The sequence below is a fragment of the Rattus norvegicus genome, chromosome 15 (genome assembly GCF_036323735.1).
Source record: "Rattus norvegicus strain BN/NHsdMcwi chromosome 15, GRCr8, whole genome shotgun sequence".
NCBI classification, from domain to species: Eukaryota; Metazoa; Chordata; class Mammalia; order Rodentia; family Muridae; genus Rattus; species Rattus norvegicus.
In genome coordinates, this window is record NC_086033.1 from 34,853,998 (window position 1) to 34,877,371 (window position 23,374).

A 23,374-nucleotide genomic window follows, 5' to 3' on the forward strand; every position below is an offset into this window, starting at 1 on the left:
AATATCATTTTCCCATCTTTGCTGAAAGATCATGTCTAAACAAAGTAAAGAGAAAGGATGGTGACGACAAAAAAAAAACAAAAAAAAACAAAACAAAAACCAGAGCCGTGGTTGTTTTAAAGCTGACGTTGTGTTTGAAACTTGCAGATTTCCAGTTACCAGATGTCAAGTCCCTCAAAGACGTCAAAGCCGGCCTTCAGGACGCGTCTGCAAATCCTGTCCCTCTTGAAAGTGTTCACATCAGGGGAAGAATAATAGACTTTGTAGCCCAGGTATATACTTTTTGTGGTTTTATGACAAACAATTAAATGAATATAAGTCATAAATAAGAATTTGGTTGCAGTCAACTAAATGAAATACATGTGTCACTTTTTTTTTGTTTGTTTGGTTTTTTTTTGGTTCTTTTTTTCGGAGCTGGGGCCCGAACCCAGGGCCTTGCGCTTCCTAGGCAAGCGCTCTACCACTGAGCTAAATCCCCAACCCCCATGTGTCACTTTTTTAAGGGAAAAAAATTTAAACTATGTACTTAATGCAAACACATGTTATTTTTCCCAAGTATTCTATCTGTAGTTGGTTGAAGAAGACCAATTGTATGTTATTCTAAAATCTACTCATTGAATTAATTTCTCACTTACATTTTTTAGCTTATCATGATTTATTGAGAGATGACCCATCGTAGGGCCAGGAATGTCTGTATTCCAGAAGTTCCCAGCCATGTTGACACCTGGGAGGCAGCAAAATCCTTAGCAGGAGAGGGTTTTGTTGACTCCTACTCTAAGTCAGGCCCCTCTAAATGCATTAAACATACAGTTGGTGCACTGGGTCCCATGACATGAACAATCCACTGTGGTCATGGAAACCATGGACCCCAGAAGCCAGGCTTGTGAGTTTGGAGGACATGTTGGAAATGTAAGGGGTTTAAACTGTCACGGTGGTTCACGCATGTAATCCCAGCACTTGGGAGGTGAAGGAAGGAAGGCAGGAGAATCCAGAGTTCAAGGTCAACATCCATACAAGTTCACATGTCCCTGTCTCAAAAAAGCAAAACAAAACAAAACAAACATGTTAGGATTCTGAAGTGAGTATGTATAATTCTTTTCATTAGTTGTTCTTGTAAATGCTCCATGTCATTTTATCAATTATATGAGGTTTTTTTTTTTCCCCCTCCTCTTTCAGGTCATTGTTTTTCAGACATACACAAATCAAAGCCACGTGCCTATTGAGGCAAAATACATCTTCCCATTGGACGACAAGGCAGCTGTGTGTGGCTTCGAGGCCTTCATCAACGGGAAGCACATAGTGGGAGAGGTGAGAGGAGGAAGGGTGTGGAGTCCTCATCTACCCAAACCGCCATTATCCGAGTGCCTGTGCTGCAAGGCTAGGAAGTAGCAGCACTAAAACCCAAAATATCCTTTGAAGAATGGCCTCACACAGTTGGTCTCTCTACAGTCTCCTCCATTTCTGTTTGTTTAGGTAGTTTAAACATAGAAAGTTACTTCCTTTTGTCTTTCTTCCACATTTTTTGCTGTGTTTTTATTTGTGTGTGTGTGCATCCATGCACACACATAAGCCAGGCCCTGTGTGTGAGGGTCTGAGGAGAACTTCAGGAGTCAGTTCTCCCTTTCCACACGTGGATCCCTGGGGTCCAGTTGGCACCGTTAGGCTTGATGGCACATGCCTTTACCCACTGAGCCGTCTCACTGGCCGCAGAGGAAGTTATTTCAGTGTCTGAAGTTTAAGAGACAGAGGAGGGCACAGTGACTTGGGCCCGCCATACAAGCACTCAGGAGGCTACAGCAGGGTCTGAAGATCAGGGTTCACTGTGCAGCCCAGGATGACCTCACACTCACTCTGCAGCCCTGGCTAACTTTGAACTTGCAACAGTCCTACCCCAGCCCTCTGAATGTTGGGATTAAAAACATGCACTACCACATCCGACTTCTTATATAAGTTTGCAAAATGAATCCAGTCTCACTGAAGTGAATTTTCTCAGGAAAAAAAACCCCAAAAACAAAAAAAGCCCTACCCAAAAAAGTAGTAGAAGCTAGATGTGAAACTAGAGGTATAGAGAGCACTGGCTTAACATCCACAGCCCTGACTCCACTAAAGACTAGCCTGCGTTGCAGTTATAATCCATGACTTGCTAATTTTAAAGTAGACTCTGGAGATGAAGAATGGTTCAGTGATCCAAAACATTTGCTGCTCTTGCAGAGGACCCTGGTTCAGTTCCCAGCACCCACAAGGAAGCTCACGACTGTCTGTAACTCAGTTCAGAGGATCCAACTCTCTCTTCTGGCTGGACAGACATACACGCAGGCAAAATACTCATTCATATAAAGTAGAAGTAAATATTTCAAAGGAAATCACAGTTTAATAAACCTGACTGTAAAGAATAACAAGAAGCTGATGTGATGGTGCCCAGCTTTAATCCCAGCACTCAGGAGGCAGGGGCAGGCGGATCTCCGTGGAGTTCGAGGCCAGCCTGGTCTACACAGTGAGCCCCAGGTCTACCAAGACTACATAGTGAGACCCTGTCTCAACAAGAGGAAGAAATAAGAAAGAGGAGGAAGAGGAGAGGGGAAGAGGGAGGAGGAGAAGACTCACTATTTTAAAAATAATACATGAAGTAAACACTTTTGTTGTGTCTATTATAAAGTTCCAAAGTTTTCATTTTCAACTTCTGACTGGAGTCTGGTCCTAGGGTGAGGAGGATTCTCTCTAGTTGGCCTTTTCTAGTCCCGATTCCTATCTGGCAGGACACTTTGGTGATCTGTTTATGTAAGTTTTTGTTCACCTAGACTTAGTTTCCTAGCTTTGTCTAGGCTTTTAATAAATACTGGGTCAAGTCTGAAATCACTTTCCCTATAATGAGCATTTTTTTTTTCGGAGCTGGGGACCGAACCCAGGGCCTTGCACTTGCTAGGCAAGTACTCTACCACTGAGCTAAATCCCCAACCCCTATAATGAGCATTTTAAAAATCTTTCCCAACGTTGGGCATGGCACCTCACACCTGCCATCTCAGCAGAGGCAGGAGGATTGTTGCAAGCTCAAGGCCAGTCTGGGGTACATGGTGAGTTCCAGGCCAGTCTAGGACACAGTGAGACCTTGCCTCAAAAATTCAAAACCAACAAAATCATCATGACTGGGGACTGGAGAGATGGCTCAGGGGTTAAGAGCACTGTCTGCTCTTCCAGAGGTCCTGAGTTCAATTCCCAGCAACCACATGGTGGCTCACAACCATCTGTAATGGGATCTGATGCCCTCTTCTGGTGTGTCTGAAGACAGCTACAGTGTACTTGTATATGATAAATAAATATATCTTTTTAAAAAATCATGATAATTGTCTTTTTCAGATAAAGGAAAAAGAAGAAGCCCGGCAGGAATACCGAGAGGCTGTCAGCCAGGGCCATGGTGCTTACTTGATGGACCAGGACACTCCGGTATGGCTTGTTACTCATCTTGTAGCCAGTGCATCATGGGAAATGTAGTAGGCATTCATAAGAGAAGCCACCATCTTTTACAGTACTCTGGGCTTATGAGATTCCTCATAAATGCCACACAGGGCGGTATACACCTGCTGCAATTTCAAGGCCCACCTGCTGTTCTACACTGTGAGCTCTAGGCTGTCAGAGCGACCTAGACACACTAATGCAAACCCCCTCGGAGTACAGGAGGCCAAGCCAGCCATAGCCATGTGCATCGACTAAAGGGGAAATAAAGTCAGTGTTGGACGAAGCAGGAAGAACTGGTGCCGCCGCCAGGCACTGGGCTGCCAGAGCTAACAAGAGAACACACACTGGGAATACAGTCTTCAGATGTAAAATGTAATCTATTAATATCTCTCCCAGAACTAATCGCCGATCAATATGTCCACCTTCCACCAAGCCGTGACGCAGAAGGCATCCCTGTAAGGTCTTTTAGAAATCCAGTGTTTGGTTGAAGGAAGAGCACACTGAAGGTTAATGCAGATCTAAGGGATAACTTGCTCTGTGCTTACATTTGGTTAGTTCGTGTGCGTATGCACACACACCTCAGAATGTACACAGAAGTCAGAGCACGGCTTTCTATCTGAGTTGGTTCTCTTCTTCCAGCTGCGGGTCCAGGAAACAGAACTCAGGTCGCCAGCCTGGTGGCTTGTTCTTTACCCGCTGAGCGATCTCTTCAGCCCATTCCAGGGCTTCCGGCCACATACTTAAAGGATCAGCACTGTGGCTTCTGTAATAATTGCCCCTTCGTTGTTTTAGTTCCTTTCTACAGATAGAGATACGTAATATCAGAAGCAATAATTTAAGGCTGGCGAGATGGCTTAGCAGGTCAGAGTGCTTGCTGCGTAAGCCTGACACCCAAGTCGGCTCCCCAGAACCCATGTAAAGGTAGCATGAGAAAATGGAGTTCACAAAGTTGTCCTCTGGCCTCCACGTGCATACGCAGAAGGCAATAACTTACATACAAATCCACACCATGGCACATGCATGCTTACATGCACACACAGTGCATGCCCACACTCAGACACCTCACACACATACATGATACACACATACACCTCCTGCACACTCATGCTTCTTGCACACACACACCCTCAGTAGGTTTAAAAGCAAGCAGCATATTAATAACTTAACGCTTAAGCCTAAATTAATCAGTGATCCAAATGTGCTATGTTTTCATCATAGAGGGAGAATGGCCAGTATAGTTGGAGAAGTTGAGATGAACTCTCACATTGCAGGAAATAGGTACCTCTAGATAGTTGTAGATCTGGACACATAGTGTCACAGAATTAACAAGCCCTCCCAGTGAGAAGTCACTCCAGCATTAGAGATAAGTAAGAGAGAGCTCTCACGATAGTGCACGACCTGTTCTGGCTAATGCACAAAAGGGAGCCAGCCCTGAACAGGCGCCCATGTCAGCTCATGTAGGTTCAGAGACAGAAAGTCCAAGGTTTGGTTGTTTGGACAGATGGGGAGATTTACAACGTAAAATACAGTCTTCATGCTGCTTCTCCCAGGCGGCCGCTAGCCCAGGTTGTCCGTTTGCCTGGCTGAACTATGCTCTTTCTGGTAATAAGAGAGAGGGCCGGAAGTGCTGCTTTAACTAAATTCCGCTTTGTGGGACTTCGTATTTCCTGGACAGTCTTGGGAGATGCTCAATGAATCCATTTGTTAGCCTCAATCTCTCCTGGATCAGTAGCTCAGGCAGAAAAGCGCTGCCATGGAACCCTGGGTTCCCCTTACCAGGCAAACCAGGCGGGAATCTCGGCACTCATGAAGCAGAAGTTCATCCTTGGCTGTAGAGTGAGTGTGAGGCAAGTCTAGGATATATGAGACTCTATCTGAAAGGAGGGAAGGAGAGAAAGGAGAGGAAGAGGGGGAAGGGGGAAGGAATGGAAGACGTAATTTCTCCTTTTTCTGTCTTAGCTGCTCATTAGATCGCCAGCTTCTACAACAATTATCAACATTCCATGCAAAGAATGTTAAGTACATTTAAAAGTACAATTTTTAAATTTAAATTTAAAGGGTTTTAATGAGTAGATTAAGCATCACACAAGCTTAGAGAATGCTGCTTTCTGCAGCCACTGGGGAGCCAGTGCCAACAGCCATTAAGACCAGAGAAGCCGTAGGTCCTTCCAGGAAGGGGTTACATGGAGACACCCATGTGTCATAGTGTCCGCACCTATGGTATGGAGTCCCTTGAGCAACTTTCTTAATGACCAGCCTCCCTCTGCCTCTCCTCAGATGTCACCCTGTCCCCATTAGTAGTGAATTGTCCCAGAGTTCCCCTTTACACTACTAAATGGTATCTCACCATTTTCTGGGGAAGAGCTTGGCTAATTGTCATTAATCCCTTTAGTAATACAAGGAATTAACCAGCAGCACGTGGACGTGCTTTTGAGCAGCTGTTTGTATTTTAGGACGTCTTCACTGTAAGTGTTGGAAACTTACCCCCTCGGGCTAAAGTTCTCATCAAAATCACCTACATCACGGAACTCAGCATCCAAAGTCCCGTGGCCATCTTCTTCATCCCTGCCACTGTAGCGCCCTGGCAACAAAACAAGGCATTGAATGAGAACCTTCAGGTGGGTACGCTTAATGTGAGCCTTGACGGAAGCCGTGTGCAGCGCGTGTACTTGGGAGGATGAGGTGGGCAGATCTCTGTGAATTCAAGGCCAGACTGGACTACATAGTGAGTTCCAGGACAGCCAGGGCACCACAGTAAGACTCTGTCCCAAAAAGTCAAAAATAAAATAAAGGGGATGGTGCTAGAGAGACGGCTCAGTGGCTAAGAGGACTCGATGCTCTTGCAGAGGACCAGCACCGTCTAACTCCGGCTCCAGAGGATTCAGCGCCCTCTTCTGGCCTGCTTAGGACTGCATGCATGCAACACACACACACACACACACACACACACACACACACACACACACACACACACACACACAAGCATACACACAAAACATCCATACACCTAAAATCAAAAAATATAAAGTAACCTTCAAAGAAATCTTTGTGGTAATTGTCAGAGGTATCCCTGACATTAGTTGAATTTTTGAAGTTAATGTCATCCCCTGACCCACTGCTGTGTATCTCGATGCTTGGGAATGAGACTGCCTGTCTGGATGCTGTCAGCTATGCCCAGCAGAGATCACCTTAGTACCCTAGAGGTCAGTGGAAATTCTATTATTCATTACTCTTTTCTTCTAACAGGACACAGTGGAGACGATTCGTATAAAAGAAATCGGAGCAGAGCAAAGGTTGGTTCCCAAAATATAAATCCTGTGGGTTAGCGCATCCAACGGGCAGTGGCTTTATAGCTTAAATTTTCATTTGCGGATGTTAGAAGTGCTGGGGGAGGGGTTTGGTTCGGTGCTAGAATGCTTACTTGTATGCATGGAGCTCTGGCTTTGATTCTCAGGGCTGCAAAAAAGGAAGATTATTTGAAACAACTGCAGGCGGAGACTTAAGACCTTGTACTAATACAGTCTCTTCATTGTCGGCAGCTTCTCCCTGACCATGTCCATTGAGATGCCCTACATGATTGAATTCATTTCCAGTGACACACATGAGCTGAGACAAAAGGTCAGTGAATCCTTTGCTTTCTGAAGGGATCTTAGCTTCCCATTCTTTTTTGTTGTATTGGAAATATACGCACGTGGTATGAAAGTGACCCAGTACTCACCAGCTTCGACAAGCAGCAGTCAGTGTGGGTGAATCTTTGTATTCATCCTTCAGATTAAGATACAAGAATACGGTCAGCTGGAACCAGGGTTTGCAGAAGATGAATGAGAAGCATAAGTGGTTAGGTGTTAACTTACTTTTCTCTCCCCTAAATGAAGCAACCCTGTGCTCTAGGCTTCATCAGCCTGGAGCTTTCAAGTCTGGGCTCTCTCTGGTCAAATTCTCTTCAGTGACAAAGTGTATTTTCAGGTTTGCTCTTCCTCCCATTAAGATGAAGCAGAGTCTGAAATGGTGGGGTCTGAGGAATCCCAGTCCGGCTGTGAGTGGGGTGGGATGGGAATTTTAGCGTTACAGCTCTCAGACGGTACTCAGGGAAACAGCTCTCTCAGACACTCTTCAGGAAAACAGCTTGTGCATACACTTTATTTGGTGTGAACAAAAGCTGTATATGAACCTTGGGGCACGGGGAAAACGTTTTCAGGGTGAATGTAAATCATAGGCTGGAGTTTGTATTCCAGGAATCCCGGTACTCGCTAGGCAGGATCTCATTCTGAAAGAAAAGAGGAAGCTGTAGGATTGCCAAGGACTATGTGACCTTCTTCAGGTGACAGGTGTAGGAGTTAGTCTCCCCAGATAAGGCCGGAGAAGGGGAAGACCCGCTAGAAAAAGGAGTCCTCCATTTTGTGGTGAGCTCAAAGGAGCTGCCCCACATGGTTTCCCAACAATAAAGCTCCGGTTTTCTTTAGGGGGAGATGAGAGTAACTGGCGCTCACTGCTTGGTTTTCCCGAGTCGGGAGGCTCCTGGGCCTGAGCCCTTGGCACATGACCCGTTCACTTACTGTATTTTCCCAGTAATGTGTACCTGCAGGCTGTGAGCCTTCCTTCCTCCGCTCCTCAGAGCTGGCGAGCACTCGGCTGGCTGGCGTCTGTCTCACTTGGGTAGCAATCATAAGGCTGAGTCACCTACAGCTTCACGATTACTCATTCCCCCTAAGACAGATTAACAGCTTTCTGTGTGGCTGCTCCCAAGTCGGCTTATGGCCTCACATCGATTCTCTTTCATCATGAGATCTTACGGCTCCTCCGGAGTGAAAGTCAGTGCAAGTCCTCCTCACTGGCTACCTTCCTCGCAAACAAATATTCCCACAACTCTGCGGCTTAAAATATCGAGCAGTTTTTATTCTCAGGTCGATGTGGCTGGGACAAGATGGTCTAGGACCACCTGCTCACACGTAGCTTCTGGCCTGTGTCAGTTTGTATGGCCACTGTGTGTTTGCATCGCTCAGGGACATTCGTGTAGTGAGAAGTTTAGTCTCTCTAAGAGAACAAGTAAATGTTACAAGAGTAGGTTTTCATTTTAGTCACAGTTGTGTGGTATGGGTGCTGCTTGAGACTGTCCTTAATGGCTGACTATGGTTTGCCTCGTTCGTGCTCTAGGAGCATGGTTTCACCAGCAGCAGATAGTTTCTGCGATTATGTGACATTTGGAATTCTGGGGACTTTTCAGAGGGCCCTGAGAAGTCTGGGTTGTTGGTTGTAGGTTATTGTTTGCTGCTGGTCTCATAAAAAGGAAAAAAAAGAAGTTAGATATCCTGACAGCAAAGAGCAAACTTGTCCCAAGGAACTCCATGGCCCTAATCATCAGGAAGCAGTCAGTGATAACATTGCCTCCTTTCCTACCCTGACTTTATTTGGAAATTTCTTTCTCTTTATACCACTTTCTCTTCTATCTAAAAAAGAAAGTCTCCTGGGCTTGGGGATTTAGCTCAGTGGTAGAGCGCTTGCCTAGGAAGCGCAAGGCCCTGGGTTCAGTCCCCAGCTCCGAAAAAAAAGAACCAAAAAAAAAAAAAAAAAGTCTCCTACCAAAAGTCTGGCTACACATTCATGTGGTGATGGGAGAGTCCCAGTAGCAGCAAGCCCAGGCTAGCCCTTTGGCATGCTGTTCAGTCTCCTGCTTGCATCACACTTGCCTGTAGTGTTGATCAAAGGAAGTCACATGGTCAACCCCATTGGTGAACTCACAGATATCATTCCCAAGTGAGGGGTGCTCCTTAAGTCCCTGCAAAAGGCTTAGTGTCCCGGAGCACGGAGCCTTGTGGTCGTTTTACAGTGTTGTCATCATTATTTTAAATTATATCTTCAAAAGCCAGTTTATATTTGTGAATTCATACCTTAAAAGTGAAGTATAATCCCAAGACGTCTCGTGAATGTTAGGTTTTATTATTTCAGGTCCTGCTTACATAGTGTGCTTTCTGCTATATCCAGATGAACAGACAGATCTGTCATCCTCAGATACAGAAGTGATCGTCTCATACTTAACCAGATTTGTAGTGTACAGCAAATGTAGAGCTTCAGGAAGGTGACCAATGTGATAGTGGTCACTCGCACTTTTCAGTGTATTACTGCAGTGTTGATTCATAATGGAGTTATATAAGTAATGCGAGTACTTACCACCCGGCTAGTCAGCATGGATGGCGGTCAGCACAGATGGTGGTCAGCACGGACGGCGCTCAGCACAGACTGCACTCAACACGGACGGCGCTCAGCACAGACAGACAGGGTGCCATTATTCCCTTGCTTACTTTGTTGTGTGCCCGTTTTGTGTTGCAGAGCACAGACTGCAAAGCTGTAATTAGCACCGTGGAAGGCAGCTCCCTGGACAGCAGTGGATTTTCTCTCCTCATTGGTTTGCGTGATGCATATCTCCCAAGAATGTGGGTTGAAAAACATCCAGAAAAAGAAAGCGAGGTATGGTCCCTCTTACTTGGGAGTAGGAAACACTGACAGATGTGGCAGTTCACTTAGAGAAGCTGAGGCAGGAGAATGACCACTAGTTCAAGGCATGCTTTGGTGACATAGCAAAAAAACACCAGCATACACACACACGCACACACACACACACACACACACACACACACACACACAAAATAGTTGGGCATAGTTATTGCCAGAGTTTCTCAACCAGCCAGCTTCCAATAATGACAGAGACTTATTTATTTATGAATTCTTCAGCTGAGGCTGATGAAGCTGGATCATATAACTTCAATTAACCCATTTATTCTGATCTATGTTCTGTCACATGGCCATTACCTCTCATCACCAGCACCTGTTCTTTCTCTGCGTCTGGCTGGTGAATCCCCCTCCTGATTCTTTCCCAGAGTTCGTGTCTCTGCCCTGAAGCCCCGCCCTTCATTTCCTGTCAGCCCTTTATTAAATTAATCAGAAGTGATGGAGAAAAATGTTTATGAAACACTGAGACAGGTGATGCTTCACAAAAACAACAATACCAAAGTCTGGACAGTTCTTGGCATATGTGACATGCTGGTACAGAAATCGACATTTGAAATAATACAAAGACGACCTTTACGCAGTGCACAAGAGATCATCCCAACACACAGTGCCTGCTGCCTATCAATCCCAGGCCTTGGGAAGTAGAGGCAAGGGAAAATCAGGAGTTAATGTTATCCTTACATCAAAATTTAGGACTGGCGTGTGCTATATGAGAATGTCTCAAAGATGATGATGATGATGATGGTGTCGGTGGTGGTGATGATGATGATGATTGGAAGCACTTACCTATTGGGAAAAAAGTATGACTAAATATACTATTAATGTTGGAATTTCTTTCTTTGAAACAGGGCCTTTCCTTGTAGTTCAGCCTGGTCTTGAACTTTCTTTGTATTCCACACTGACCTTGAACTTGTAACCTCCCAGGTACTAGAAGTACAAGCATATGCCACCCCATTCGGTGGCAGTGGGGTGAGGGTAGCTCTTGGTCCTTGTTTCCTTGAAGGAAAAAAGACAGTATAATGGTGCACACAATTTAGCCAGTTCGTTTAGCCCAGCTAAGCAAAGCAAATGCCCCAAGGAGATTGAAGTGGGCTGCTCCAAAGGCAAGCAGCCCAGTGTCTCCTTCATGGATTTTCAATGTTTCATGAACACTTACAGAGTGGGATAAGGTAACCCTTCCCCTCCCAAATCCTGGTGGCTCAGTCCTTCCTCTTAGGGTATTTCTTCCTATGCCCTAGAAAAGTCCCAGGTGAGTATCACAAATCATAGCCTAAGGACTCTGCAAGGACAGCAGGTCTTTTAAGGACGCAGACTGTGCCTTAGTACACACATGTGTGAAAGTGCCCTGGTGCCTTGGTTGCTATGTAGCAGGAACAACACTTGGAGGGCACTTTATATACCAGGAGACACAGCTACCAGGATGTGGCTGAAGTATTCCTCAGTTACCTGGAATCCACAGAGTGAGAAGAGACCTGACTTCTACAACTTGTCCTCTGACCTCCACATGAGCACATGCCAGGCACACACATACAAATATATAAAGAATTATTTATTTATTTTATATATACGAGTACACTTCAGCTATCCTCAGACACACCAGAAGAGGACATTGGAGATACACCCATTACAGATGGTTGTAAGTCACCATGTGGTTGCTGGGAATTGAACTCAAGACCTTTGGAAGAGCAGTCAGTGCTTTTAACGGAACTATCTCTCTAGTCCTACAAATATATAAATGATAAATAAATAAATAAATAAATAAATAAATAAATAAAGGCCAGAGAGATTGCTCAGCACTTAAATGTGTTTGCCTCCAAGCCTGACAACTTGAATTTAGACCCTTGGAACCCGCATGGTAGAAGGAGAAAACTGGCTCCCAGAAATTTTCCTCAGACTTCTATGTGTATACAGTGGCATGTGTGCACTCTACACATACACACACACACACACACACACACACACACACACACACACACGCACACATGCACACATGCACACGTGCGCATACAGACACACCAAACAAATAAGTAAATAAATAAATAAGCAAGCAAAAAATGCAATGAAAACTTTTTTTAAATAAATAAAAGTACTTATGGCCATAATACAATTGTGCGTGTTTGTAACGAAGAATTGCTTCTTCATTTACAATTAACCTGAGCCTTGGGGCCAGCTTGGTGGCTGAGCTGATAAAAGCAAGACACGGATGAAGCCTGAAGACCCATGTGGTAGAAGAGATCAGGCTCCTCCACATTGTCCTCTCACCTCCACACACATGTGAACATTCATATGTATACACCCAATAAACAAACAGTAAAGTAATTTAGAAATCAGGGAAGTGTATGAAAATAACTTAAGGGGCTGGAGCGACGTCTCAGTTGACAGGAGCACTGGCTGTCTTCCAGTGGATCCAGGTTTGATTGATAGCACCCACTTGGTGGCTCACAACTGTTTGTGGCTGGTTAAGAGGGTCTGACATCCTCCTTTTGCCTACATGGACACCTGGTATACACATGTTGCATAGATAACCATGCAGACAAAATACCCACACACATAAAAAATAAGATTAAGGGGCTGGGGATTTAGCTCAATGGTAGAGCGCTTACCTAGGAAGCGCAAGGCCCTGGGTTCGGTCCCCAGCTCCGTAAAAAAGAACCAAAAAAAAAAAAAAAATAAGATTAAAACAATTTAAAACTGAAGCTTACATGACAGCAGAACTATACTGTGTGCTGCTTAGCAATTGTTCTGTGCATGTGTTTTTGTAAGTGCACAACATCTGTAGTTCTTTTAGAATAGTGTGTGACTGAGAGGATTCATACATTCACTATTTGTACAAGGTTAGAGCCTGTGTGTGTGTGTGTGTGTGTGTGTGTGTGTGTGTGTGTGTGAAGATAGTCTATATTTGAGGGACCAGGGTGTTGTGTAGCCCAGGCTGTCCCAGAAGTCATTAAACTTCTGATCCTCTTGCCTCTACTACTTGTGGATAGGAATTAGAGGGGACTACCACCTCCAGTGTTATGCAGTGCTGGAGATCACCCCAAGGCCTTGGTGTGTACTAGATGTACCAATGAGCCATGTCCCAGACTCCAGTGTAGACCCCTGAGTCCTTGGGCATTTTCATCCCAAGTGTTTGCATCTTTATCTCTAATATTCTACTCTCTTTGAATGCCTCAGCTGCCCCTCCCAACACTAGTAGGTCATTGTATCACTGGAAAAATAATAGCTATCAGTGGTCAAACATCGCTCTGGGAGAATAGGCAAGAGATCAGAATCTACAGTCACCCTCAGCTACTTAGCAGATTTTAGGTTAGCCTTTCCTACACAATGGAGACTCCATCTCAAAAGAATAAAAAGAGAGATCTTACCCATTTTGGTTTGGTAGCATCAGTTTACTAGAAGGCTTGCGTGTGCATGTGCCTGTGGGTGTGTGTAAACGTGCCCTAGAGTGCATGTGAAGGTTAGAAGAAAGTTTTTGAGAAAGGTTCTCTACCTCCCTGTGGCTTTGGGGACTGAAGCCGGTCACCAGGCTTGAATAGAAGGCGATTTTTACCTACTGAGCCTGTCACAGGCCCGAGACACTTTCAGAATTGTGAGTATTTCCTCGAGTAGGTTGTGGGAACCTCTGACCCACTCTCTCCTCTTTTTAGGCCTGCATGCTTGTCTTTCAACCGGAGCTGGCAGACGTCCTCCCTGACCGCCGTGAAAAGAACGAAGTGATTATCTGTCTTGACTGTTCCAGTTCCATGGAGGGCGTGGCATTCACACAAGCCAAGCAGATCGCCCTGTATGCTCTGTCTTTGCTGGGCGAGGAGCAGAAAGTCAACGTTATGCGGTTTGGCACAGGTGAGTGCGCCATCCCCAGTCCTTAACCCAAGTATACACTGTGCAGAATGGTGACCACTAGGGCGGGCCTCGTCCGTGCAGGTGGAGACGCCTTAGCATGAAGTGGAAGCACAGAACTCTGAAGTCAGCGCCTCGTGGTGAAGACCTGCCTCTACCATTCCCAAGCTCAGTAGTCGTCCCTTGGGGCAGGTCAGCTTGAACTTTCAGGGCCTCGTCTACGTGATAACAGCCCTACATCTTAGTCTCCCAAGGGCAGAGATAGTCTGTGCCAAGGATTTTAAGCTTTGCGATACAGTGAGTGAGACACAGATGCGACCAACGTAATCATCAACTGAACAAGGTGCAGCCTCGGTTTATTCAACAGGAAGGTCCGAAGAGTTTGCAGTCAGCCCAGTCACAGATGACATGGCAGACGTGGGCTCAGGCAGCACCAGGCCAGCACTGTTACTAGAAGATCAATGTCACCTTCCAGGAAGGAGGGTGGGGACAGCTCAAGAATATGGCAGGGCAGAACCAGGAATGACTCAAATCTGTGAATCAGGGGCTGGAGAGATGGCTCAGCGGTTAAGAGCACTGACTGCTCTTCCAGAGGTCCTGAGTTCAACTCCCAGCAACCACATGGTGGCTCACAACCATCTGTAATGAGATCTGATGCCCTCTTCTGGTGTGTCTGAAGACAGCTACAGTGTACTCATATATAATAAATGAACAAATCTTTTTTTAAAAAAAATCAATGGATCAGGTTAATGGCTTAACCACTAAGTAGGAGTTACATAAGATGGTTTGAAACAGGTTGGCTATGCCATACTGCTTGGATATTGGCTGATGGTAAAGGGATTACAAGAATAATCTCAGGGTAACCAATCACATGGCTAACAGTGCCTTTGGGCCAGGCATGGTGGCTTACTTCTGAAATTCCAGCATTCCAGAGACTGAGACAGGAGTGCTAATAAGATAGCCTGGGCTATATTGTGAATTCCATGCTAGCCTGAACTACAGAACAAAACCATATCTCAAAGAAATAGCTAAGTAAGGTATCTCAGGGGTGAAGGAAGGAGTGTAGAGTCAGGGGTGGTCCTGCCTGATGAGAATCCTCTATGCATCCACCTATCCCCTTTAACAATGAAGCTGGGTGGTTCTGAAAGACCCCCAGAGCGGGGAGACCCTCACTCAAGTCTCGGGATGATGTGACCCCCCCAAGAACTCATGTGAGACTGTCCTTGCTGTAATAAACATGAGGTTTATTGATAGGAACCAGTGCACTTGGGTCAAGACTCGTATCCCACGCAGGGGCAGTGGAGCTCGACCCCGAGAGGCTGGGAGAAGAGGTATTTAAAGGGAAAAACCACAACCCAAGGGGGCAGGGATGGCGTCATTGGAAAGTGTGAAGAATACCAGTGAAAAATCACAAGGAGAAACTCCCTGTTTCTCAAGATTGTTTAACTTTCTGGTCTGCTAGCTCCTGGGAGAAACTGCTTCCTGCTTCTCAAGATTGTTCTCTAAGATTCTAATCTAACTTCATGGTCAGCTAGTTCCTGGGAGAAAGATGTTGAACCAGCCGATGTAATTACCTATTCTGTAGCCCTAGGAGAGGTTTCCTGGAACATACAATTCTGGGGCCTAACCTGTTTCTTTCTTCTGCCCTAAACTTTGTGTCTAGGGGGGCAACTTTAACTTTTGCCTTTCAGTTCTGCCAGGAACATGGGTCATATGGGGATGGCAGGCACTTTGCTGGGGACTCTGCCCTGCCCAGGCTGAGCTGCCCATGCCGCTGACGTTTATTATACCTTGGTTTGCATAGGTGATGCTGAGATCTCTGCATGGAGCTTGACTTGGAGCATCTCATGTAGAACAGCTTGCAGAATGTGTTTGAAATGTGGTTTTGTATGCCAAAACGTGTATCCATGGTCTTCTGAAAAGGAAGCACACACATAGCATTGCTTATGGTAGAAACAGTAGCATTGGTGGTCAATGGTGGTCAGTCTGTGAGTGTTTAATGGCAATATATCACACCTTCTTATCACACAGGTTACAAGGAACTATTTTCATATCCTAAGTGCATCACGAACAATAAATTGGCCACGGAGTTCATTATGGTAAGAGAGCTCTCTTCCCCTCCTGAGTGTCTGCGAGGCTTGAGTGGTTCGTCCAGGGCCTGGTCCCCGAATGGTTTGCACACTGGAGGATGCAAGTGAGCTTTTCTACAGATGCATGAGATAAACCTACTTGTAAGGAGGAGGATCTCTGGTCTACACCTGCAGAGGTCTCTGTCTGTAGGTGCTTAGCCATCTGCCTTTGGTCCTTTAGCAGAATGACATATTACAGCAGAGGGAGGAGGGTCATTCACCCAAGGGCTCAGAAGCGAAGAAAGGCAGGAAGGAATCAGGGACCCTTCATAAGGGCACATGCCCCAGTCTGAATCCTAGCACAATGGGTCCCATCAACTCCCAGTAGTACCCACAGGCAGGTATAGAGCCTTTAGGGGTGGGAGATATCAGTTATCCACCCACAGGAGGTGCCTGTGATGCAGATGGTGCTTTTGGGGATGAGGGTGATGGTGAGGATGATGGTAGAGACGGTCATGGTGGGTTTTTTATTTTCCTATATTCACTCCCTCAACATTAAGATTTATTTTTATTTCATGTATGTGAGTACACTGTAGCCGTCCTCAGACACACTAGAAGAGGGCATCGGATCCCTTTACAGATGGTCGTGAGCCACCATGTGGTTGCTGGAAACTGAACTCAGGACCTCTGGAAGAGCAGTCAGTACTCTTAAGTACTGAGCCATCTCTCCAGCCCATGACCTTTCTTTAACTGGGAGTTAACAACAGTGAAAACAGAAAACTCAAACCTGTAATTTCAGCACTCAGCAGGGGGAGGCAGGAGGATCAGGAGTTCAGGAACAAGAAGGTCAGCTATTAGTAAGTTTGAGGCCAGCCTAAGGGGTGTCTGTCTCAAAAAAAAAAAAAAACTAAGATAGTGGCTGGTAAGATGGCTCAGTGAGTAAAGGCAGTGGCTGAGTTCTGGGACTCACAAGAAGGAGAAAACTGGTTTATGCAAGTTGTCATATGACCTCCACACATACACCATGGCACCTGTGGACTCCCCCTCATACACACACATATAAACATACACATATACACACATATATACACATACAACCTCATGCACACATACATGCATATACATGCATACACACATATACAAACATACATGCATGCACACACATACATACACATGCACAGAGACATAAATACACATACACACATGTACACATGCATACATACACAGACATACACGCACACATACACACATACATATACGCATATACAAACACATACATACACACATGCACATACATACACACAAACACACATACATACATGTGCACACAAATGCATACATATGCAGAGACATAAGCACACACATATGTACACACATGTACACATGCATACACACACATACACCAGCCAATATAATAAAAAAAAAATCAAACAACCAGGTAGAAAATCACCTACATTCTTACCATCTACTATGATTCCACAAACATTTTAAGCATTTTGGAAATTTTCTTCTGTCCATCGTTTTAAAATGAACAAGCTGAAGATGGCCACTCACACCCCCAAACCAGCAAAGCCAAGGTGCTTTGATGGCGTGTTTCTTTGCACAAATGTTTAGTTCTTTAAAAACTGTTGGGGTTGGGGATTTAGCTCAGTGGTAGAGCACTTGCCTAGCAAACGCAAGGCCCTGGGTTCGGTCCCCAGCTCCGAAAAAAAAAGAACCAAAAAAATAAATAAATAAATGAATAAAATAAAAAAATAAGGGGCTGGGGATTTAGCTCAGTGGTAGAGCGCTTACCTAGGAAGCGCAAGGCCCTGGGTTCGGTCCCCAGCTCCGAAAAAAAGAACCAAAAAAAATAAATAAATAAATAAAAATAAAAAAATAAAAACTGTTGTTTGCTTTATTTAAATGCTGAGTAGTAAAAATATAGTTGCTATGGGGCACAGGACAAACTAAAAGGACATATAAGTATATATGAGTGTACAAATCTTTATGACGACATTGTATCTCCAGGTTCTCCATAGGAGACGAGCTTGCCTCAGTGAATGATGAATTCCTAGCAGGTGTCCATGATGACACGGAGAGAGGCTGGAAGTAATAAAGCAATGTTATAAAGGACTCAGTGATAAACTTGCTAGGGATATTAAGTCACACAGAATAGAATGCAGCAGCTACAAGAGTGCCACTCCCACACGGCTGGAAGGTGCAGTAGCTGGACTTGTTGGGAGCTGCAGGAACACAAGAAAAGTACAGCTGGCTTCTGATGTAACTTCGCTCAGGCTTACCAACACTTCTGTCAAGCTTTGTCGCCAAGACTACCATCCATTAGCCGCTATTCCCATATAAAAGAGCGTCACTCTGCCTGCCAGGCAGCATGACCCCAGCTCACAGCTGCCCTAAAAGAACAACGCCAATCTGATTCAAAACAACTGGGACAGTAGTTTTGCTGTGCACAGCTCCCACTTGTCCAAAATGGCGGCGCTTCCGTTTCTGTCTCTTTAAACATGTTTAATTGCTGAGAGAATAACTCGGAGCTGGGCCCTAACAGAGATTTTCAGATGACAGCATATGTAGAATATCACAGCTCAAGATCTATCAATGCTGTAAAAGATTTCTGCTCAGGACCAGCTTCTCTCTGGGCATTTGCTAGATCAGATGTGCGGTGCTGTTAAAGAGCTTTCTCCTCGTTACTCCCTGGGTGCTTGGAGTGAATCTTCGCTGGGGTTAGGGGTGATAAAAGGAAGCTTAGTTTGTCATAACAGCTAGAATGTAGAGGCTATCATGTGCAGCTGCACATAATGGATGGACATGTCTTAAGATTGTGACACTTGCTCTTCTGCAGTCTGCAGCACCTTCCATGGGGAACACAGACTTCTGGAAAGTTCTCCGCTATCTTAGTTTCCTGTACCCTTCAGAAGGGTTGCGGAACATTCTCCTCATATCCGATGGCCACCTTCAGAGTGAGAGTCTGACCTTGCAGCTCGTGAAAAGAAATATCCAGCACACCAGAGTGTTCACCTGCGCTGTTGGGTAAGTTCCAGAGATCTGGTCACCATAGCGACAAAGATGGCTAGTGGACAAGTCTTTACGCTGTCTGTCCGGGAACTTTGCAAGCTTGGAAGTTGGTATAAGACATGAAATCTGTATGCTGCAAGGAGCTGAGCTCTTCTTGCCTTAGGACGGTGCTGCCAGAGGCTTACAACCGCAGGGACCCTGAGCAGGTCATTTCATTTGTAAAATGGGCCTCGTGGGACTGTTACTTAGCACAACAGTTCAGATGACCAGCTTGTCCTGAGCAGCCTGGCACAGCTCCCTGGGGCATGTGCATGGTTGGCAATGCCTGCTCTTGGAGCTGCATCTGCCTCTCACCTGCCTTCTCCCTCTCCTGTGTTATCAGGTTTCTGCATTTGCATCGAAGTCCAGGGGTCATAGTCATTCCTCTAGTTGTTGGAATGGTAGCTGGCATCTGTGTTAGGAAAAGGCAGGGAGGGTCTCCTGCTGTCCCCGCAGGGCCCCTGCCTGGTGGCTGGCCCTGAAGCCCAGACATTCTTCCTGCACAGCTTCTACCCCAGGACACCAGGAACCCCTGTTCTGAGGCAGGAGGTAAGGCAGATTAGGAGATGGTTTGTAGACTGCAAGTGAACCCTGAGTACAAGCTCTGGGCTCTATCCCAGCTTCCTCAAAGCCTCTGAAGGCACTCCACCGCTACTGATGATAATGAAAGACCAGGGGGGTGGGGAAGACCCCCACTCAAATCTCGAGACAACACAACCCCCAAGAACTCACAAGAAACCGGTCTTGATGTAATGAACAAGAGGTGTATTTGAGGAACCAGAGCTCTGGGAACGACACGTATCTCACACAGGAGACAGAAGAGTCGACCCCGAGCCCAACTAGGGGAAGGTATTTATAGGGAAAATTACATAGGCAGTTGGCAACAGCCACACAAAGCAAAGCAATTTTACTGGTTTGTTTACATTGGCACACATGATCTAGCTTGGGCTCAGTCCAACTCCAGTCCACCCTGCCTCTGGGGTAAGCTGACCCCAACTCTTTTTCCTCAGGACTGGTAAGTCAGGCCTTATTGAGGCCAGGTGTCTTACGTTGAGTCAGGCCTTATTGAGGCCGGATGGTCTATGCAGAGCTAGGCCTTATCGAGGCCAGGTGGTCTATGGCCGGACTACTTTCCCATAACATGTGATGTTATTCTTTTGTGAGGTGCACTGGCCCTCACAGCAGGGACAGTGGGGGATAGTTTAAAAATCTTTATTCTTTCAATAAAAGTGGAACTGGCTGCTCCCACACCTCTCTCCACACCTCTGTTTATTTTGTTTCCCCTTTGTATCGGTTGTTTTGGTTTGTTTTAAGACAAGGTCTCACTCTGTAGACCAGGCTAACCTCAACTTAGAGATCTACCTGCCTCTGCCTTCCAAGCACTGGGAATAGAGGAATGCAGCGCCAACTGCCTGGCTTTATTTACTGTTTGATATTTCTGCTGTGGAGGTCTCTGCAAACACCCTGGCCAGAAAGAGTGTCATTTGTGTGAGGCAAGAAAGAAGTCTGCTTCAACACAACTCACTAGAAAGTGTTCATTCACATTTCTAGAGTCTGAACCGGGACGTTTATTTTAGGCATATTTGAGCACAATACATTTGGGGGGGGGGGTTTCTTGGTATAAAACAATCCTGTGTGTACAATGAAGCTTAAGGCATAGTCACATCAAAGCTCTTACAGGTTACCTTAAGGGAGCTATTGTGGTCACCATCATGCAGATAGCACAGAGGTCACCAGACTACTGACCATCTCCACTCCCCGCCTTCGGGGTAGAAAACAGGTTGCACAACTCTTCCTTTGAAGAGGCAACCCTGCATGATTAACAGTCCTGGATTTCCTAATGCTAATCTGCACAAGGACTTTGTACCCCCTACATTTTGCCAAGGCTACATTGACTCAAGAGCCCCACTTGCCTTGGGTATGCTTGACCATGAGCAGCACCCTGGCTGCATTTAATCTGTTTAACTCGGGAACAGAAAAGTAAATTCTTCCCTCATTTTTCTTGACATCGTTAACATCTGTTTACCAACTATGTCTAGAATGTCTTGAAAATTACTGGGTGTCATGGCACAAATTTATAATCTCAGCTAGTGACAGGTTGAAGTTAAGAAACAAGTTCAAGGCCAGCACAGGCCACTGAGTAAGACTAATGCATCTCAGCCCGTCATAATGTTACATACCTGTAAGAGGTGGAAAGGTTGCCCCAAGTTCAAGAATAGCCTGGGTTACAGAATGAGACTTTTATAAAAAAAATAATAATAATAATAATTAAAATTCAAAAGAAGAAGAAAAAAATGAGGCAGAGGCAGGTGGATTTCGGTGATTTCGAGGACAGCCTGGTCTATAAAATGAGTTCCAGGACAGTCAGGGCTATTATACAGAGAAACCTTGTCTGAAAAAAAAAATGTCTTTAATTAAAATGTGTGAAATGTGCTCAGTTCTACAGCGAATCGTCACATCCTAAGGACCTTGTCTCAGTGTGGTGCTGGAGTGTTTGAGTATTTTAACTCAAAATCTAAGCACAGTTGGAAAAAACAGGTATGTAGGTTTCTTTTTAAAATATCTTATCTGTACTCGTTTGTTTACATATAGAAATCCTGTCTTCTTACAAGTCTGGTAGTGACTTCTACCTTTTGTGAATAGGCAAGACCTACAAGGAAGTCAGAGGTTTTTTTTTTTTGGTTCTTTTTTTTTTTCCGGAGCTGGGGACCAAACCCAGGGCCTTGCGCTTCCTAGGTAAGCGCTCTACCACTGAGCTAAATCCCCAGCCCCGAAGTCAGAGGTTTTAATACATCTTTAATAATAAGAGAGGCCAAGCCGGACAGGGCAGTGTATGCCTTTATTCTCAGCACCTCTCTTCCCTGTGCCCCACAGCACTGGATTACAGACGTGACCACACCCCATGGCTAGTCCTTCATCGTGATTTGCGTAAATCATGATGCCCACAAGACTTACAAATCCAAAGTGGTCTAACCATCATTTCCAGCCATTTTCAGAACCTCACATCTAGTCTACAATAATTTAATATAAATTAAATATAATAATAACTCTTATTGCCTTCAGTGCTGGACAATATCTGTTCTATTTCCAATCTTTTTGAGTTTGCCTTTTCCAGATATTTCTAGATGCACAGGCATAAAACATTTGTTCTTTTGTGTCTGGCTTATTTAACTTAGCGTAATGCCCACAAGACTTATCGGTATTGTGTTGTTGACAGAATTTCTTTTCATTTTAAGGCCAAATATTTTATTCTTTTTTTTAATTGGGTTTTGATAAAAGGAATCTCATGTAACCCAGGATGAGCTGAGGATGGACTTGAACTCCTGACCCTACTGCCCCATCAATCCAAGTGTTGAGATTACAGGCATGGGTCACAATGCCCATCTGAGGGATGAATAATAGTGTGTCAAATACTCATATATGATTATTCTATCATAAATAGGTGATAAAGGGAGAGATAGAGAGAGACTGGGAGAGGTGCACAGACACCTCGTTGTATTTGGTAATTATCAGTGAACGTGGCCTATTCCCACCACAGGCTGCTGTGAATGGTGCTTGCGTGAATGCTGGCACACACTACCTGTCGAGCCCTTCCAGTTGTTCAGCTCTGGGTTTGTACTCAGGAGGGGAACTCTTTTTTGCACAGCAGCTGCACAGTTCCCATTCCCACTGGCTATGATCCAGAGCTGCCCAGCTTGTGTGACAAGTGCTCCCATTGTTGAGCCATCGCCACAAGCTGAAACAAGAAACTTAAATGTATTTATTTAAGCTGATGGCACCTTTAATCCCAGCACTCAAGAGACAGAGGCAGGTAGATCACTATAAATTTGAGACCAGCCTGGTCTACAGAGCAAGTTCCAAGTCAGCCAGGACTAGATATTAAAACCTTGTTTAAAATAAAATATCTCCCCCAGTGACAGGAAGGGAAAAAAAAACTATAAAATCCTCAAAGACATAATGTAAGTTTCTAAGTGTTAAGTAACTATTTCTGGGTTTGTTGACTTTGCCATACTAGAGATTGAAACCATACAACCATTTATACAAGGCAAGCACTCAAGGGTCCGGCCAACTGGCTGGCTCTGTGTTTGTTTTTAGATGTTAACATTAAAGGAGAAGTATTTTCTCTTGTATTATAGATAGAAGCCCAAATGGCCAGGATACACTCCCCAAGTTGTCACTCCGTCTCTGTGAAGTGGCAGCAGCTTAGCAGAGATGCCCCTGAGCCCCTGCAGGCTCCCACGTGCGTGCCCTCCTTGTTTCACAATGATCGACTCCTGGTCTATGGATTCATTCCTCATTGTACACAGGTAAGAAAGGCAGAGCTCCTTACACCATGGGGAAGACGATGGATTTCGCTATGGTTCTTCCCCTCTTCTTGGCACTATGGTTCCCCTCTGGCCAGGGAAGCTCTTGATTTCTCTTGGGAGAGGAGGGGGTGGCCAGAAGGGGTGCGGCAC

At 45.2% G+C, this 23,374-nt stretch overlaps 1 protein-coding gene across 1 annotated transcript in view; it reads left to right on the forward strand.

Moving 5' to 3' along the window:
• The window catches only part of Parp4 (poly (ADP-ribose) polymerase family, member 4), a 102,290-nt gene that overhangs the window by 47,795 nt on the left and 31,121 nt on the right, over positions 1-23,374 (forward strand). The window contains exons 15-26 of the mRNA NM_001427093.1: positions 148-272; positions 1,177-1,308; positions 3,355-3,441; positions 5,907-6,071; positions 6,700-6,746; positions 6,993-7,071; positions 9,781-9,918; positions 13,605-13,800; positions 15,829-15,896; positions 18,706-18,893; positions 21,356-21,455; positions 23,054-23,224. Coding sequence (NP_001414022.1) covers positions 148-272; positions 1,177-1,308; positions 3,355-3,441; positions 5,907-6,071; positions 6,700-6,746; positions 6,993-7,071; positions 9,781-9,918; positions 13,605-13,800; positions 15,829-15,896; positions 18,706-18,893; positions 21,356-21,455; positions 23,054-23,224 — 1,496 coding nt within the window. The remainder of the gene's footprint in view (positions 1-147; positions 273-1,176; positions 1,309-3,354; positions 3,442-5,906; positions 6,072-6,699; positions 6,747-6,992; positions 7,072-9,780; positions 9,919-13,604; positions 13,801-15,828; positions 15,897-18,705; positions 18,894-21,355; positions 21,456-23,053; positions 23,225-23,374) is intronic.